At 34.2% G+C, this 20147-nt stretch overlaps 1 protein-coding gene across 2 annotated transcripts in view; it reads right to left on the bottom strand.

Annotated features, from left to right (window-relative positions):
• Window positions 1-597: 597 nt before the first annotated feature.
• The window catches only part of LOC148940629 (facilitated trehalose transporter Tret1-like), a 54486-nt gene continuing 34936 nt past the window's right edge, over window positions 598-20147 (bottom strand). Inside the window, exons 2-3 of one of the 2 annotated variants that reach the window (XM_089105194.1) lie at window positions 11982-12224; window positions 598-3811 (exon numbers count right to left, since the gene is read on the bottom strand). In XM_089105194.1, coding sequence (XP_088961320.1) covers window positions 2913-3811; window positions 11982-12224 — 1142 coding nt within the window. In that variant the 3' untranslated portion in view covers window positions 598-2912. The remainder of the gene's footprint in view (window positions 3812-11981; window positions 12225-20147) is intronic. The other variant, XM_089105195.1, reaches the window with a different exon arrangement.

The raw sequence follows: 20147 nt of genomic DNA, 5'->3' as shown, positions 1-20147 counted from the left end.
TAACTTCTGAACATAACAATAACAGCCAGGCACTTCGACAAAAAAAAAAAAAAAAAAAAAAAAAAAAAAAAAAAAAAAAAAAAAATTAAAAATGCTACTGGAAGTACAAAAATGCAATTGGAATTTCATCATCTTCAAAAGTGTCTCTAATTCGAATGCAGATAGCTCACGGCGGTGTTTCTTCTTGAAATTCCCTCAAATTTGCTTTGCACTTCAACTTCATTTTCACAACTACAACAGCATTTTAAACTACATTTTCTATCTTCAAATCTTAGTCTGGTTATTCTGGCTGGATGAAATGTAACTTACACAACTGCGATTAACCAGTTGTGTAAGTTTTTTCGTATAGGGATCAAACACAGGGAATTATGTTTGAAGGGATAGTTTTCAAGCCTCTTAGTAGCTGAATTTTGTTATGCCTGTTGTTCGTCGGTTAAACTGTTGACCTTGCTTTGTTTTTTGTTTTGTTTTTTCATTATCTAGAGTTGTATTTTTTCCTCGAGCTTTGTTTGTAGGCTGTATTTTGTTGCTACGGCCCGCAGGCTTTTTGCAACAAATATTATCTATACGAAATCAACAAAAACCGTTGAGTAAAACAATAGAACGAGTTTAATGATGTTTGTAAACGTCTGCACATTTTTGAAATAAAACAAACGAGGTTAGGTTGGTTAAGGGTTAGGTTCTTAACCCATTTCTGATATTTAGAACCAAATATAACCTAATCTAAGTTAACCTAACCTAATCTAAAATAACATAATCTAACCTAACCTACTTTAACTTGTACCATCATAGGTTGCGTAAGGATGAAAAAGCTGAATCGCAAAGCATGAATGTCGACATTAACTCGATTTGGGACATTCACCGGAACATATATACACTTCTTGGGGATACCCTGCTGTTTCATTCGCAGGTGGATTGTTTCTATGGAATAAGGCCGTATCCAGGGGGGGGGGGTTACCCGGTTTGAACCTCCCCCCCGAAATTTTTGACCGAGTCGAAAATTAGTCTAAAAAATACCTGTAAAGACAAAACCTTACCACAAAAAAGATGCTATAAAAAAAAATCGAGAAAAAATCGGGTAACCCCCCCCCCCCCGAACAAAAATCCTAGATACCTGCTTGCTATGGAAGTATTGGAAATAGAAGCAGGTGCATCTTCTGTTGTGACATTTTAAAACCATTTTGAAAATAATAGTTTATGTATGTTGCTTATGTGTGGATAACAAGAAAGTTTTCCTTTCTGACCCACCTTTTAATCAGTAGCGTAATCCGCGTGGGGGAGCAAAGCTAGAGCCAATTTTCCCAAATCAACTGAAAATGACAGTGAAAACTGAAAAATGAGCCATGTAGTAATAAAAAAGGTAAAGACATACTGAAGAAAACTGACCCCTTTCTGTGGATGCTTGAATTAAGCAGGCTTATCTTAGTTTTGAAATTTTTTTTTAGAGAAACTAAGTTTCAGCTCGGGGGCAAAATGGGGTCTGGGTGGGCAAACTTAAATCTTGGAGGACCAGTTTCCCTCCCGTTTCCCATAGAAAATTACGCCCCTGCTTTTAATTACCGAACTTAAGTTACTTTTAGGTAAGCCCCCACAGAACTCGAGAAAACTCGAAAAAAAGGAAAGCCGGCTACAAAAATAAAGAGAAGATCTCAAACATCAGTCTCAATGTCATCCTATATGATAGATAAAGACAAAATAAAATAATATTAATAACTACTAGAATAAATCAGAGTCTATTCTTCTTGAGATGTGTGCTTTATATTTATTTATTATCCATTATATTTATTTAAGAAAATATATAAGTATAGGACTTCACTCTATGTGTTGTTACGTTACTAGGCTATTCAAAGGCTCTCTAGAAAGGCTATTCTATTCGTTCTAGTCACTTTATTGGCAATAAGAAAGAAAAAACGTGTATTACTACCTTGTAGACACGCCCCTTTAGTCTGCAATTAAAAATAAAGGTAAGGTAAACAAGATAATTAAAGACAAGATATTTTAAGTTTTCATACAAATATGTTTTTTAGTCAAAGGTTGTCAAAGCTTAATTAGAAATACTTTCAAACGAATTTCCTTATTTCTCCAACGTTCTTTTTTAATTTTATGCTTTAATAGTTTTCAATTAATAAACGAGGCCCAAAAAAGGTGAAACTTTATGTTTGTGTTCTAATACTCATCATTTACTACAAATATTAGTGTCTCTACCATTCATTTAATCAAAACATTTGTCACGTCTAATCTACGGGCCTCACACCCTCTTAGAAACCATATTTTCTCTACATTATCTGAAGGTCACGCTGATTAAATCTACAAGAAAACTGTTTTTGGGAAACATCGCCAATAAAGGTAAATATAAGTTGCCGACTTAATTCCTTTGAACTACTGAGAGTTTACTTGTAAAATATCTTGTGACTAGTAAAACTTTTTTCGTTTTTACTGGCTTAAAGTTTCACACAGGAGAACCAATCTAGTGGCATTTAGCAATTTACTGTCTTAATTTTACACAGAAGAACTAATTAGGGTTTAAAAGTCGGTGTTATTTATATCTTCGTAAATTGGAAAAATTAAGGAACGATGTGATTGGTTCACAAAAACACGTCCCACGACCTATCATGAAAATGACGTATCAAGTCAACACCTGCTACGTCACAGAATCGTACAAATGAAAGTATAACCCAATTTTCACGATGGAACTACAAAGAAATAATTTCCCTTTTTTCTCTTTGGTGTCATGACATCATGACGTTTCACGAAAATGATATATCACGTCAATGTGTGATATGTCACAGAAATAAATAAATGGAACTATTGCACAATTTTCAGGACCGAATTAAAGGGGACTAAGATATCTTTTTCTCTTTATTTTGAATGGCCAATGTAAAACCGAATTGGTGTCAAGTTCTAGAACTATTTTAAACATCTGTTGGGGACTCTCCTCTCCTGTTTCTGAACATATTCTCTATTTCATCTAAAGTTTTGCCTTTTGTTTCTGGTAGTATGAAATAAATAATCGGCACTCCAATCAAATTAACTGCTGCATACATTAGAAATAATACACTTGGGCCAACAACCTGGACTAATACTGGAAAACTGTATACAATTAAAAAGCTGCAACTTATATGTACCATCATAGAAAAAGAGCTATAAATGTTTTTTATATTCTTAGGGAATAATTCTCCCATAAGTAAAAAAGGGACGTTATTATAACCAACAGAAAAAGCAGCTATATAAATAATTAGACAAAGAACGGGAAGAAAGCCAAAATCAGACGTAATCCATTCCTTAAAATAAAAGAATAAACTTAAAGATAAAGTTGAAAGAAACATAATAAAACCCGAGGTCATTAGCAAAATCCGCCTACCATAACGCCCTACTACTATTGTTGCTACAACAGTAAAAACGAGCAAGGTAATACCTACAATAATTGTCGAAATTTTACTATTTACACCAGCGTCCGTCAAATCAAATATCAAAACTGTATGAAATATAATGCTGTTTATGCCACTGAATTGCTGAAAGATCATAATCACTACACTAATTCCTAGAATTTTTAAATTTGGTTTCTGAATAATTTGAAGCAGCTTATGTTCAGCCCTAATATAATTGTCTTGATTGTTGGGTAGCAGATTTTCTAAATTTACTTCATTTGGGTCTTTTCCTGTTAGAGCCTTTAAGTGTTTCTTAGCATCAGCAATTCTTGATCGGGAAATAAGCCAAGTTGGTGAAGGGGGTGCGAAAAACATTCCAACGAAAAGTAGTGCCGGAAATACACCAAGCACCATGGATAGTTGATCCCAAGTGAGGAAGCTTCCTAAAGAAATAGACGAAATGATAGAAATTAGAGTTTGTTCTCCGTATATAAAAGAATATCATGTTTTTGCAAATGCATCATATTAGATTACTAAAGTGTAAAATTTAAGGATCCATTATTAAGAAATCAAAGATTTTGTTGGAATTCGATTTGTCTCAGAACAAGCTATGGAAGGTTTAACTGTGTGACCACCGGTCAGCAAACCCATACAAGAGGTTTTCTTTTATTTATGGTACCGTTATATATACGTCATTTGTTAGTTCAAGTATAAAAACCAGCGTTATATACGAAATGGATCTATCTGCTGTAAATTAACGAATGAAAAAAAAACGATCGAAATGAAAATGTGATACCTTACACAGTATGTTTCCGTCCATTCTGTAAAAGAAATCATATCCCGCATTTAAAAGTTCACCAAAAGGTGTTTTGGGGAACGTTTGGGAAACTACAATTAACGGAATTCGCTTACCGACAAAAATTGCTGGGTAAACTACAATTAATGGGAAACTACAATTAACGGAATTCGCTTACCGACAAAAATTGCTGGGGAAACTACAATTATTGGGAAACTACAATTAACAAAATTCGCTTATCGACAAATAGTTAAAGTGTTTGCTATATGAATCTTTATTCTACATGAAAGTTTTCTGTAAGGTTACTAGTAGCTCTTGGGCATTACCCATGGTATCATACAAGATGCAGTTTCTGCATGTATTTGCGCATACTAAAATACTATAATTATTTTTTGGGGGAGTAAGGGTATGCCAAAAACCTCCCTTCGGGGTGGGGGTTCAAGTCCTGATATCGCTGCTATTTTCGGGGGGGGGGGACGAAGGTCATTGGTGTGACTCCACAAACTCAGCCAAAGTCAGACCAGTTCCAAACGAGTGCCTAGAGAAATATTGGGGGAAAACACGGGAAGCGTCGCATGATTTTCCCCCAATCAAGTGTAACACCCCCTGCTGAAGACAAGGGATCGATACCTATGCTACAGCAATTTCATTTTTTATTTTTAAAAAGGTGTTTATATGATGTTTTACCACTTGAAAGTGTTTAGGGTCTGAAGCACATTTTCACTGCTTTGATATTTTCGTATTCTATCATGAATTGTATTACTTTCAAAACGGTTCTTCTCGGGGATAGAAGGTTTTCACCAGGTTATTGCTTCGCTATTTTTAATTGGTCTAGCGTATGAGATACATTCATAAATATGGTATCGATTAGTATCTTACTGTGGTTCGAATAAAAAATAAAATAAAAAGAAATATTTTTAATTATCTGTTTATATGTTATTTTACCACTTGAAAGTGTTTAGGGTCTGAAGTCTTGCAAATTTTCACTGCTTTGATATTGTCGTATTCTATCATGAATGTTATCACTTTTAAACAAAAAACCGCGAAGAAAGGAAGAAAACGAGGACAATTAACAGCCAGTGAAAAAACTGAAAAATTATGCAAATATTTCAGTCAAGACCTCCGCTTGACCGTCCTCAGTGCAGAATAAAACTGATAATAACATAAAAACCAACCCTTAAAATAAAACCACCAAACTAAAATGGGACGACCCTTTCCTAGTAACGGTGAAACGGTGAATTTCGTCCAATTTTAGTTTGGTGTTTTTATTTTAAGGTTTGGTTTTTTATATTTTTATCAGTTTTATTCTGCACTGAGGACGGTCAAGCAGAAGTCTTGACCGAAATATTTTCATAATTTTTCAATTTTTTCACTGGCTGTAAATTGTCCTCGTTTTCTTCCTTTCGTCGCGATTTTTTGTTTATCATGATTAGCCAGTGTGGTCTCAGAAATTATTTATCACTTTTAAAACGGTCCTTCTCGGGATAGAAGATTTTCATCAGGTTGGTAGCATCGCTATTTTTAATTTGTCTAACGTATGAGATACATTCATAAATGTGGTATCGATTAGCATCTTACTGTGGTTCGAATCAAAATGCTGTCAGTGAGTCTTTAATAATTAAATTACGATTTTCATTTTTGTCTGCACGTATTTCTACCGTTCAGTTGGTTTTTCTTATACTTTGTATTAAAAACGTCCGCGCAACTTGTGCACCTTTTATTGGTTTTCGATACACTTGAAGGTAAGACAAATTATTGTCATTTAGAACTTAGTTTTTACGCAACGATTATAACCATTAGTATCTGAAATGCAGGGTTTGCCACCCGGCGAGAAAAAAATCGGTAGATTCTTGAAAAAAAAAATCACTAAATCAGCACAAAAACCACTAGATCTTTGACTAAAAGTCACTTGAATTATAATAATCTTTATCATTGTGATAGATGTTTTTCTTGTAACTTGTTCTAGACAAGAACAACTACAGGAAAGGGATAAAATTATCCCCCCTAGATGTGGAAAAAACCTTTAGATTTATGGTCTGTTTTTTCTCAAGCAAAATTTACCATTGAAATTTTGAGAAATACCTTTTTGCATCTTTATGCAGAGAATACAACAATATTCTTGCTTCCTCCATGTATCTTCCCGAATTGGTACTCTTGGCTTATACCCTGATGATTGAAAATTGGTTATCGATGATCTAATCGAAATATTCGCTTTTTCTTTTTATTTTATTTCCTTATCGACCAGGAACCCTTGTTATTTTCCCCAAAAAATGTAAGAACTATTTTTCTTTTTACTCTAGTTAAGCTAGTTTTATTTTCCTGGGACACTAGCGACATTTTTGAAAATGGCCTTTTTATAATTTCATGGAAAAAATGTGTCCCAGTCTTCACAAATTTCGATAAACATCGGTCTTGTTGCTTAAAAAAAAGAACCCCTTGTTAATTATATGGAACACACCCAAGAAGTAAAGTTATGTTAATCCTAATAAAATATGCCAAAATATGATGAAAATATAATACTTTAGTTTATATAATGATATAAATAGGGCTATATATTTGCACATTAGGGGATGTAGGGGTAAAGTAACCTAACCTTGCCCACACTCCCCTAATGTGCAAATATATAGCCCAAGTTTTACAAGTTCAATGCATTCTGTCATTCATTGTTTGTCTTTGTGGCTATGAAACTGGTTTTCGTAGATCGTACATTATCCTTCTTATCCTAAGCATATTTTCATCCCTAGACCTATCCTCAGGGGCTGCGTGGGTCATGTTAAATCTAATGGTATAGTTTTGAAACCTTTCAACTGTGCTAAAGCAAATGGCAATTTCGAACTTCTGGTCAAACAGTTTCTGGGAAAAAAGAAGGGAGGTAAGGAGGCTAGTAAACTCACGTTGTATTTGATACAATAAAATGGAAACCAGAAATTTTAATTTCTATTCAAACGAACTTTATCATAATGTTCTAAGACCGTTGGTTCGATACTATCACCCCTGGGGGGAAAAATCAACAAATTATCACGCATCCGTGATTTTTCTAATGGCAAATAATAAAAAATTAAACACTTTTGGAGGTAGGGGCTGGAAAACTCTACAGTAGGGTCCTCTAAAACGCCGAATCTAATGGTTTGATTTTATTTAAAATTCTTTTACCTTTATTGGGTGTTTCCTCCCTCTGTCGAAAATCAAGCAAATTTTCACAGTTTCTTAGCCTTTTATGGGTAAAACTAAGCTTAATGAATCTTATATATTTGGAATCAGCATAATAAGCCGATGATATATTGATTGATATCAAAATTCCGTTTCTAGAGTTTCGGTTAGTTTCGAATCGTGTCGTTCCATTCTTAAATTTTGTTATCATAAACAGTTTGATTTATCAGCACATAAATCGAAAAACTTAAAGAATAGGAGGTTATCTGCGCTTATTAGGTGTTTCATTTACAAATAAGAAAATTTGGAGAATTATTGGAGTTTTGATTAGATATTAGAAGTAAACATTAAAGCCATTAGACAATGCCAAGAGTAGATGCCCCCTCTCCCCCACTTAATCCCAACCGACTTCAATCATCAAACTACAATCGTTTTAATCTATCTAGTTATACACATCATATTATAAGAAGCGCTAAGTCCTATTTTCTTTTTCAATGATTTCCTTTTTTATATTTAGAAAATTGTATTTAATGTATAACTAACTTCTTATTTTTCAATTACTCCATTTCTGTTCTATTTGAAGGCGTATAGAGTGTATTCATATCCACCATTCACTCCACTTTCAAAGGTTTTAACAGAAGAAAATCTAATTTAGAACTGATAGATTACAGAGAGAAAAAAAACATAAATATGAAGACAAAAATTCGACCTGAACAAATGTTGTAAAATGGGAAGCATAGAACATTTTTGTAATTTTGCGATTTTTGTAATTCTGGGATCAAATCTGATATGGACAAATGGTGGGAAATCAGAAGTTTCAAAGGCCGCATATCATAGGCAGCGCAATAGCGCTGCCTAAGTAAAGAACGATGTGGGCCCAATGTATTATTTTTTTTTTCTTGGTCTTAGACCAGGGCACTTCATATCGAAGGAGTTGTCGTAGAAACTTTGAAAAGGGCTCATTCGATTGGAAAATGGAGTGGCATGTGCCCTTTTTAATAATTGAAAGTGATTAGAAAGCAACTAACACCCCTTCCAAGCCCACCATTTCCCCAAACATATCCAATCAAAATTTTGAGATGATAATTTTGTTCAGCGTAGTTGATTTCCACATAGAACTTATGTTTTTGAGGAGGAAACTCCCCCACAGCCCTCAGGGCAAGGGTTGTAAGTTATGCCCTGGGGGCATTTAAGGTTTTTATAGAAGGCGTTGTCGTAGAAACTTCAAAAAAGAGTCGTTCGATTGGAAATTCAAAGGGCTAGTGCCGTCTTTAATATTCGAAAGTGATTAGAGGGTAAATAACCCCCCTCTCACGCCCACCTTTTCCCCAAACGCATACAATAAATATTTTGAGATGGCCATTTTGTTCAACCTAGTTGACAGTTCTGGAAATTAGGTCTTTTAGGATGACAACCCCCCCCCCCACACTCTCAGGGCAAGGGTTGTAAGTTATGCCCTTGAGGTATATAAGTTTTTTTTTTTATAAAAACTGTTGTCGTAGAAAGTTCAAAAAGGGCTCATTCTATTGGAAATTGAAATGGCTAGTACCCTTTTTAGTAGTCGAAAGTGATTGAAGGCAAACTAATACCCCTTCCACGCCCACCAATTATCCAAACACATCCAATCAAAATTTTTAGAAAGCCATTTTGTTCAAAGTAGTTGAAAGTTCCGGAAATTATATCTAAGAGGATGACACTCCCCCAACAGCCCTCGGGATAAGGGTTGTAAGTTATGCCCTGGGGGCATATAAGTTTGTTATTGAAAGCTTTGTCGTAGAATCTTGAAAAAGGGCTCATTCGATTGGAAATTCAAAGGGCTTGTGTCCTTTTTGATAGTCGAAAGTGATTTGTGGGAAACTAACCCCCTGTCACGCCCACCTCTTCCCCAAACACGTCCAATCAAAATTGTTAGATAGCCATTTTGTTCAACGTAGTTAAAAGCTTTAGAAATTAGGTCTTTGAGGATGATAACCCCCTCACACCCTCCGGAGCAAGGGTTGGAAGTTATGCCCTGGGGGCATATAAGGTTCTTGTAGATAGTGATGTTGTAGGAACTTAAAAAAGGGCTGATTCGATTGGAAATTAGAAGGGCTTGTGCCCTTTTTAATAGTCGAAAGTGATTGGAGGATAACTAAGACCCCTCTCACACCCATTATTTCCCCAAACACATCCAATCAAAATTTTGAGATAGCCATTTTGTTCGATGCTGTTAAAAAAGTCTGGAAATTATGTCTTTGAGGATGACATTCCCCCCACAGCTCTCATGGCAAGGGTTGTAAGTTATGCTCTGGGGTATATAAGTTTTTTTTATAGAAAGCTTTGTCGTCTATTTTGTTCGGAAATTATGTCTTTGAGGATGAAAACCCCCTCACAGCCCTCAGGCCAAGGGTTGTAAGTTGTGCCCTGGGGCACATAAGGTTTTTATAGAAAGCGTTGTCGTAGAAACTTCAAAAAGGGCTCATTTGATTGGAAATTGAAAGGGCTATTTCGCTTTTTAATAGTCGGATTGGAGGGCAACTAACACCCCTCTCATGCCCACCATTTCCTTAAACACATCCAATCAAAATTTCGAGATAGCAATTTTCTTCAACGTAGTTGAAAGTTTTGGAAATTAGGTCTTTGAGGATGACACCTCCCTCACCCTCAGCCCTCAGGGCAAGGGTTGTAAGTTATGCCCTGACGGAATATAAGGTTTTTATTGAAAGTGTTATCGTAGGAACTTCAAAAGGGCTCATTCGATTGGGAAAAGAAAGAGATAGTGCCTTTTTTAACAGTTGAAAGTGATTGCAGAGCAACTAACACCCCTCTCACACCTACCATTTCCCCAAACACATCCAATCAAAATTTTTAGATAGCCATTTTTTAATGTAGTTGAAAATTCTGGTAATTAGGTTTTTGAGGATGACAACCCCCTCACAGCCCTCAGGGCAAGGGATGTAATTTATGCGCTGGGGGGGATATAAGGTGTTAATAGAAAGCATTGTCGTAGACACTGAAAAAGGGCTCATTCGAGTGGAAATTGAAAGGGCTAGTGCCCTTTTTAATAGTCGAAATTGATTGGAAGGCTTGACATTTTTATAGTATAGATCGATGGGGGTACAATGTATTACTATTTTTTTCTTTTTTTTGCTTTGACCAGGGCACTTCGTATCGAAAGAGTTGTCTTAGGAACTTCGGAAAGGGATCATTTCATTGAAAATAGAAAGGGCTAATGCCCTTTTTAATAGTTGAAAGTGAATGGAGGGCAACTAGTCCCCCTCCCACGCCCACCCACCCATTTTCCATTATGTTTAAGAACTAAATGTTGCCTTAAGATTAAATCAAAATGCACTGTGTTAATGCTAATTCCAAATAAGGCCTCTCAGCTGCATTCCAAGAACGATTAAGTGTATTGTGTCCAAACTTTTGGGGCTACTTCTGCTCTGCAAATTTAACAAAATCAAAATAGCGTAAGTGTATCCAAGCTATCAAAGAGAGTATACAGATTTTTTTTGCGAATGGTATCAAGCTTTTTATTTCAAGTCAACTAGAGGAGGTATGAAACTATATCAAGCACTACTATTTGTATCCAGATTTTTAAAAGGGTCTATGTTGTTAAAAATTGCTGAAAATTTTTCTCCAGCATTCAAATAGTAGGCCAAACTATAAAGTCTTAAAAAAACGAAAAGATTAGAGAATTATTTTCTTTTTCCCTGAAAAGGCTGTGTCAATATAAAACGAACAGAAGTCAATTAAAAAAACTTTTTCCACAAAATAAGCTTTTCAAAGAAAAGTAAAGAACTCCATTAAACCAAAAATGAGCAAAAATAAAGTCAAGTAATCTACCAAGCGTGAAACTACCACAAATCAGCATCGATAAATAAATGAAACACAAAACGAACAGAAATTACAATAAATAACCGAGTCAAACTCAAAACGAGCAGAAATTAACATGAGTAGGACTTACAACCCCAATGCCTTCCCAAGGCCAGAACATAATTTGCACTTTATTGAAAAAAAAAAATTCAAATGAATGTGCACTGTCAGTTTAATATACATATACTTATATTTAGTAATCAAAATGGTAATATTATTTGATTTATTAAAGTTATAAAAATAAAAATATTTATTTTTTTGTCAGAGTGCCAGGTGCGCTCCACCGCCGCGCTTCCTATTCATTGAAAAGTGAATTTAAAACGACAAAGGAATTCCATGGCCACTTATAAACTGTCAGATGTCTCCCAAGAATGGCAGCTGAGAGTTCAGTATCACCTCTCTCTTTCATTACTTTTGGCTCATCAGTTGCGTTTTCTTCATGGCTTCCACTATCCCCGAATTTTCGGGTCTTCCCCAAAATCTCGATGAAACGAAGCGGTAAAAACGCTGCGGCCTAGAAGCATCGAAGCTTTAAATCCGGCCCTGCAAACACACAGATGTAAGATCGATATATTTGTAAATCCCTTCCTTGGATTCCTGATAAAAGTGCTGCTCTGGTCAAACTCTGCTGAAAAAATGGTGTTTTCGGCACTTGTTTGCATTTATCGCTGTGCTTTCATCCGCCAAGAATCTGGTGACAATGGTTCACAATCTAGTACAAAAAAAAAGAAAGAAAAGTATAGAATTAAAAAAAAATTCATCATAGAGTAGGAACAAAGAAAAAGGGAAATGAAAAATAACAGAACTAATACCTAATATGTAACAAGACAAGATTCCAACAGCATGTGCTAAGGATGTTATAGAACCAAAAGTGCTTCGCAACTTTGCATCAACACATTCAGAAATGTAAATTTGAGCAACCGGTGTTGCAATGCCCATAAAAAGTCCAAGTAAAAGTCTTGTTACATAGAAAATCTCAACGGTTTCCGCAAACGACAGTACAACGAACGTTGCCACCCATGGCAGTGAAATGCCAAGTAATGTGCTTCTTCTTCCTAAAAAGAAAAATGTGCTCAAAGTGGAATATATAGTTAGCTTTGTTGAATAAACAAAGACTTTTTAATTCAAAGATAAAGCAAGTTGGCACTTACGTGTTATCCAGAATACACTGAAGAAGTGAAGTTAGGTTAATCATAATGAAATATACCAAAATATGATGAAAATCTAATACTTTAGTTACAAAATTATGGAAACTACAACAAAGAACTATGGAAAGCAGGTCGCCCAAAACACATCATATTAAATACCTAACTTAACCACCTTTATATATTAAATATTTAATTAATATGTACCTGCATCGTCGTTTATTTCACGAAAGAGTAAGCTAATTATAACCGAATGCGAGAGAAAACCGGCTTACTCAGATCAAACCAAGCAATCTTCTTGAGTGTGTTCTGGTTAATACGTAAGAAGTAGCCTGTTTTTATTCTCATTAATGATATATCATTTCTTTGGTGCTGCGACAAGTAGACTATTAGAGGGGAGGGGTATATTATAAGAATATTTCAGTGCAACAGAGAGGACCTATAATTAGGGGTTTTGAATATTAAAGTAGAAGAAGTTCAGAATCCCAAAGTTAAGTAGCCATAACTCAATCCTTCTCTTTTAGTTATAACTTTCTAAGATCAGTGAGCAATCATAAACTTATCTCCTTTGAGAAGCATCCTCAGTTTCTGGCGAAAAGTCTTCAGAACAGAGATCGTTAATTCTGATGTGAATAGACTTATTTTACTACTAAAAAGTAAGTGAATACACCTATGTACGTAGGGCCTTCAGTTCCACGCCCCTCACAATGTTCAGGTCTTTATTATAATGTCAATTTTTTTCATATAAATTTCTTATTTTGCTTCTTTGATTTCTTAATATATGAACATCCTCCGATAGAAATTACCGCATTTGTGTCTGTATAAACATAAGTTTGGATTCAGGAAAACCAGTTAAGGTCAAAGAATCAGATATAATCATTAATAGAATGATATATATTTAAGAAAACAAAGTTTTTCTAACGGAAAGAAAAAGCTAAGTCAAGACTTCAAATGAGTAAAAATTGTTGCTTGGACGACTGCACAAGATATATGTACAAACCAGCTCAAGTTAACTGGCCCGTAATATTTTCAAATATTTATGGATTCCTAAAAAACTAGCGCTTAATGAAAACACAAAGTAGACCCTGCAAAATCCGGGATGTCCTCTCAGGAGCAGAAAATTCTATTACCAGCTTGCACAAAATAAAGACTGATTTATAAGTTTTGATTTCAGTGATGATGATCAGGGGTGAACCCAACGATAAATTTCGCGGGGAGATGGTTAAACTGACTGTGGGATGGTAGCACTGGTAAAAAAAAGAAGGTTTTTAGATTATAATGTACATTTTTTATTGAGACAACACTGTAAATACATAATTATAAAATAAAATCAAGCCGCCTTTTTTTGTTGTGGGCTAGTTTCTCCAAAACGTCTTCTACATTCACTGGAACATCCCTGTAATTTGATAATAAGGCTAATCCATTAAGCCGTTCCTGACCTGGGGCATTCTTGGCATAAGATTTCACTCTTCTAATGGTGATGGGAATAGTTGCAACAATCTTCAAAAATCGACGAAGGGTGGGGAAAATGTTCTTATCACATTCTTTTAAGCACATTATGAAATATTTTGGTGCCTCATTTCCCAACTGTATCTACATTCTCCTTTACAAAGCTAACTCAGCTTGCAAGATTCCTCTATGGGAAAAAAAATTGATTTTTTTTTTTTTTTTTTTTTTTTTTTTTTATCACTGAGGACGACTTGGCGGAGGTCCTTGTCGAAATATTTGCTTATATTTTGTCATCTTCATGGTTAGCTGGCTGACAAAATCCTCGTTTTTTCACCCTTTTTTTATTTTATTTTTCATTTTGTTACTTTCTCTCCTCTCTGAGTTTCGTTTGTCATGTATAGCCAGTGTGGTCTAAGATTGTATTTGTATTGTATTTTCTTATATTGTATTTTCTTGTATAATATAATTGTATTTTCTTATATTTTGTTTCTTTCTGTCAGACGTCATATATAGCTAGTGCGGTCCTAAAACGTATTTACGTGATAAACATTGGTGAATCACCAGCATTTTTATTGGGAGGCGGAGGGCAAGAGGGGTCCATATTCAGATGGTCTGGGGCAAGGGATATATAAAAAATTTTCTCCATATTATTGGGGGGAACTGACCTCCCCCTTGCTCCCCCCCCCAAATGCCACCCGTGGTGATAAAGACCAAAACTGCGCAAGGGGTGCTCGATATATATCTTTGAAGGACATGAAGATGGTTTTTAGTTACATGCTTATCTAATACTCCGCCAACCCGTTCCCCACCTCTCCACTGGTCGCTTATATAAATATGGTGTACGCCTCCCAACTGGTTGCTTATATAAACATGGTTTACGCTTTAATATTATTTTTAAATGTCATCCATGCTACCTTAATTGCATGTGATTTTATTTATTTTACTTTAAATTTTATAAAGCGAATATTATTTACCATTTGCTCGAAGCGTCAAAAACAACAATTTTAACTTCAGACTCAGACCAAGTCATTTGTGCCCTGTGTAAAGTCAATTAAATGGCTTAAGTATGTTTTGTCTTGGCATAGTGTTAATCAAATCATGTGAAGCGCGTTAGGTGTGTTACTGATATTCAACTGATCGTGATAGTAGTGGAAAGGGTAAAGGTCCCAATTTTACACACAAATATGGGAGAGTATTGGACTCCGACCAGAAATTGTTTGCATTACAGAGGATACATAGATATTGTTTCTTCAGGAATTTGACCTACATACAGGGCTGTGTTAGAATTCTGTCAATTTTGTAGCATAATCCTTGCATGGACATGGATATCAAGATAAATAAAAATGACAATAATATAAATAAGTTTTTTTTTATTTGGATTGAATGAAACCGGTAAAGGGTTGAAATTTTAATTGCTTACCAACTAAGGCTAAATCTGAAGGAATGCTGACTCCCTAAGAGATAAATATTTTTTTTGGAGGGATGTCTTGCAAGGCCGTATCCAGGGGGGGGGGGCTACCCGATTTGAACCCCCCTCCCCGAAAGTTTTGACCGAGTCGGAAATGAGTCTAAAAAATACCTGTAAAGACAAAACCTTACCAGAAAAAAATATACTCCCACACTAAATCCTATTGCATTTTGTGGGTAAACGGTGCTTATCAGCTTACGCAATTAGGTAACCGTCCTTGATTAGGTAACCGTCAATTAGGTCCTGACCTTGCATAGTAAATTAGGGTTAATAAGCGCTATTATCCTTTTGCATTTTGTGGCATACAAAAATCCTATTGCAATTTTGGGGGTAAAAGATGGTGATCAGCTTACACAATTAGGTAACCCCATGTTCGCCTTATTATGCAAGGTCAGACCTTGCATAGTAAATTAGGATTAATGGGGGCTCGAGGTAAATGTTATAAGAGTGCAAGATTTTCAGTTCAGTTCAATTTTGAACTTGGATAAGAGAAGAGCGATTTTCAACATGAAGAGGAAGTGTGACATTAAGTCGTCTTTCGCGCCCAAGCGGACCGAGGATGTTTCTGACAGTGGCGTTAGCGCGATGTCTGCGGAGCATTCATCTACACCTGTGGATCTGAAGGGCACTGGAGCCATCATTGAAGCTTCTGAATCACGGACCCAGGATCCAACCTCGACGCAGCACGCACCTGCACCAACCCAGTCTCTGTCGTTGTTTGCAAATGACATCGGTCGTTTTGTCAACAAATCATCCAGTCTCGATGCAAATTCTAAACTTCGTTTGCTGAAGACCCTTGGACTCCAGATATCTCCTACATTTTTCAAGTATCCGAAAAACGGAAGCTGAAGTTTCAGTTAACTTGGCTCGCTCGTTTCAGTTGGTTGTCCTACTCTCCGTCTGAGGACGCTGCTTTTTGCAGATTTTGCGTTCTGTTCTCGTCAGAGACAGCTGGCAAAGGCTGTCACCAACGCTTGGGGAATCTAGTCACCAAACCATTCAGGAACTGGAAGGATGCAATAGAGTGCGTCACAGCTCACCAACAAGCAGAGTTTCATAGAAACTGCATCGTATCGGCTGAAAACTTCATTTCTGTCTCGGAGAAAAGGCAGGACAATATCGCGCACCAACTAGACGCGGCAAGGAAAGCGTTTATTGTCAAGACATTGTTTATTGTCAAGACATTGTCTTGACAATAAACATTCAAATTTCCGAAGAGAGTGAAACCTGAGGGGATGCAGACTGCCAGCCAATACCTTTTAAAAAGGATTACATAGTTTCATTAGTTTTTGATGCTCAATTACCAATTAAAAGACTTGGAATTTACCAAGTAGTTGAATTTTTTCTATACAAATGTACTTTTTATTAATTTTTGCTACTCAGTCATCAATTAAAAGACGTGGAATTTACTAACTAGCTGAGTTTGTTCTATACAAAAGTACTTTTTTTTATTAATTTTTGATACTCAGTCACCAATTGAAAGACTTACCAATTTACCAAGAATATGAGTTTGTTCCATGCAAAAGTGTTTTCTTATTAAATTTTGATAATCAGTCATCAATTGAATGATATGGAATCTACCAAGTAGCTGAGTTTGTTCTATGCAAAATTGTTTTTTATTAATTTTTGATTCTCAGTCATCAATTAAAAGACTTGTAATTTACCAAGTAGTTGACTTTTTCTATACAAAAGTATATTTATTAATTTTTTATGCTCAGTCACCAATTGAAAGTCTTGGTATTTAGCAAGTAGCTGAGTTTGTTCTATGCAAAAGTGTTTTCTTATTAATTTTTAATACTCAGTCTCCAATTAAAAGACTTGGAGTTTACCAAGTAGCTGAGCTTTTCTATGTAAAATTGCTTTTTTTATTGATTTTTGATACTAAGTCACCAATTAAAAGACTTGGATTTTACCAAGTAGTTTAATTTGTTCTATACTAAAGTACTTTTTTTTTTATTAATTTTTGATAGTCAGTCACCAATTTTAAAACTTAGAGTTTACTACGTATCTGAGTTTGTTCTATAAAAAAGTACTTTTTTGTTAATATCTGATACTCAGTAACCATTTAAAAGATTTGGAATTTACCATGTGTCTGATTTTATTCTATTCAAAAGAACTTTTTTTTTATTAATTTTTCATGCTCAGTCATCAATTAAAAGACTTGGAATTTACCAAGTATCTGAGTTTTTTCTATACAAAAGTACTTTTTTGTTAATATCTGATACTCAGTCACCAATTAAAAGACTTGGAATTTACCAAGTGTCTGATTTTATTCTATTCAAAAGCACTTTTTTTTTATTAATTTTTCATGCTCAGTCATCAATTAAAAGACCTGGAATTTACCAAGTATCTGAGTTTGTTCTATGCAAAAGTATTTTCTTATAAAGTTTTGATACTCAGTCAGCAATTTAAAGACTTGGACTGTACCAAGTATCTGAGTTTATTTTACACAAAAGTGCTTTTTTATCAATTTTTGATGCTATCAATTAAAAGACTTGGAATTTGCTAAGCATATGAGTTTGTTCTATGTAAAAGTTTTTTCTTAATTATTTTTGATACTCAATCACCAATTAAAAGACTTGGATTTTACCAAGTAGTTTAATTTCTTCTATACTAAAGTACTTTTTTTTATTAATTTTTGATAGTCAGTCACCAATTTAAAGACTTAGAGTTTACTACGTATCTGAGTATGTTCTATTAAAAAGTACTTTTTTGTTAATATCTGATACTCAGTAACCATTTAAAAGATTTGGAATTTACCATGTGTCTGATTTTATTCTATTCAAAAGAACTTTTTTTTTATTAATTTTTCATGCTCAGTGATCAATTAAAAGACTTGGAATTTACCAAGTATCTGAGTTTGCTCTATGCAAAAGTACTTTTTTATTATTTTCTAATAATTACTCGCCAATTAAAAGACTTGGAATTTACCAAGTGTCTGATTTTATTCTATTCAAAAGCACTTTTTTTTTATTAATTTTTCATGTTCAGTCACCTATTAAAAGACATGGAATTTACCAAGTATCTGAGTTTGTTCTATGCAAAAGTATTTTCTTATAAAGTTTTGATACTCAGTCAGCAATTTAAAGACTTGGACTGTACCAAGTATCTGAGTTTATTTTACACAAAAGTGCTTTTTTATCAATTTTTGATGCTATCAATTAAAAGACTTGGAATTTGCTAAGTATATGAGTTTGTTCTATGTAAAAGTTTTTTCTTAATTATTTTTGATACTCAATCACCAATTAAAAGACTTGGAATTTACCAAGCAGTTGAGTATGTTTTATAAAAAAAGTTTGTTTTTATTAATTTTGTTACTGTGACGAATTAAAAGACTTGAAATTTACCAAGTAGCTGAGTTTGTTTTATGTAAAAGTACTTTTGCATTAATTTTGCTACTCAGTCACCAATTAAAAGACTTGGATTTTACAAAGTAGTTGCATTGGTTCTATAGGAAAGTACTTTTTTGTATACTCAACCATCAATTAAAAGACTTAGAATCTCCCATTTAGCTAAGTTTGTTTTATACAAAAGCACTTTTTTATTAGTTTTTGATACTCAGTCATCAATTAAAAGACGTGGAATTTACCATGTAGCTGAGTTTGATCAACGCAGATGTGCTTTTTTATCTATTTTTGATACTCAGTCATCAATTAAAAGACTTGGAATTTACCATGTAACTGAGTTTGTTACTTTTTTTATTATTTATGATACTCAGTCACCAATTAAAAGACTTGAAATTTACCTAGTAGTTGAATATGTTCTACACAAAAGTACTTTTTTTTATTAATTTTAGTTAGTCAGTCACCAATTTAAAGACTTAAATTTTAAGACGTATCTGAATTTGTTTTATGCAAAAATGCTTTTTTTTATTTCTTTTGAATACTCAGTCACCAATTAAAAGACTTCGAATTTATCATGTAGCTGAGTTTGTTATATGCAAAAGTGTTTTCATGTTAATTTTTGATACTCAGTCATCAATTGAATGACTTGAAATTTGCCAAGTAGCTCAGTTTGTTTTATGCAAATGTGATTTTTTTCATTATTTTTTAATACTCATTCATCAATTAAAAGACTTGGAATTTACCATATAGCTGAGTTAGTTACCTTTTTTTTTATTAAATTTTGATAATCAGTCACCGATTAAAAGACTTGGAATTTACCATGTAGCTGAGTTTGTTCTATACAAAAGTATTTTCTCATATTATTTGAATTAGTTTTAGTAGTTGAATTTGTTTTATGTTAAAATACTTTTTTTTATTAGTTTTTGATAGTCAGTCAAAAACTAAAGGACATGTATCTTTGTCAGCATTCAACGCAAGGATGCCATTGTCATGGCACACACTTTATTCGAATATTTAATCTTCATTTTTTTTAAAATATGAAGCAAGTGTTTATTCTTCCAATGTACAAAAAATACTGATTGAAAATAGATCATAAACTATGTAGTGTCGATGAGCAGCCACAGAGTACCACTGGTACAGCCGCATAAATAAAATAAAAAAAAATAAAAGTGTTACTACAGACATTATTTTTCTGATAGTAAAAATCACGACTAACATATTTATATCATTCTCATTTCGTATTTTGAAGATATTAAATGTGATTTTGGTATTTGTTTCATGTATATTTCATGTCATTTTAAGACATGTAAAAAAGGAAGTTGAAAAAATTTCTATGTTAAAAGCAAAATAAAAAATAAAAGTTCAAAAATATTAAACTTAAAAAAAAGTACAAGAAATGAGGGGAATGGCCAAAAACTTGAGGGAGGAGGTATTGGGGCCCTTGGAGTCTGGGATCCTTGGTGGTTGGGATATGCATGTCCAATGTGTGTCGTATCATTGCCTAAAATGTATACGATTTTATTAATTTTAACTTTATGCATATTTACAATACTATATAATCGTTGTGAAAAG

This window comes from Artemia sp. Qi Xiang Cuo, chromosome 19 (assembly GCF_049724085.1).
Source record: "Artemia sp. Qi Xiang Cuo chromosome 19, ASM4972408v1, whole genome shotgun sequence".
Classification (NCBI taxonomy): Eukaryota; Metazoa; Arthropoda; class Branchiopoda; order Anostraca; family Artemiidae; genus Artemia; species Artemia sp. Qi Xiang Cuo.
The sequence above is the reverse complement of the archived record's forward strand: the minus strand, read 5'-3'. Positions and strand labels throughout refer to the sequence as shown.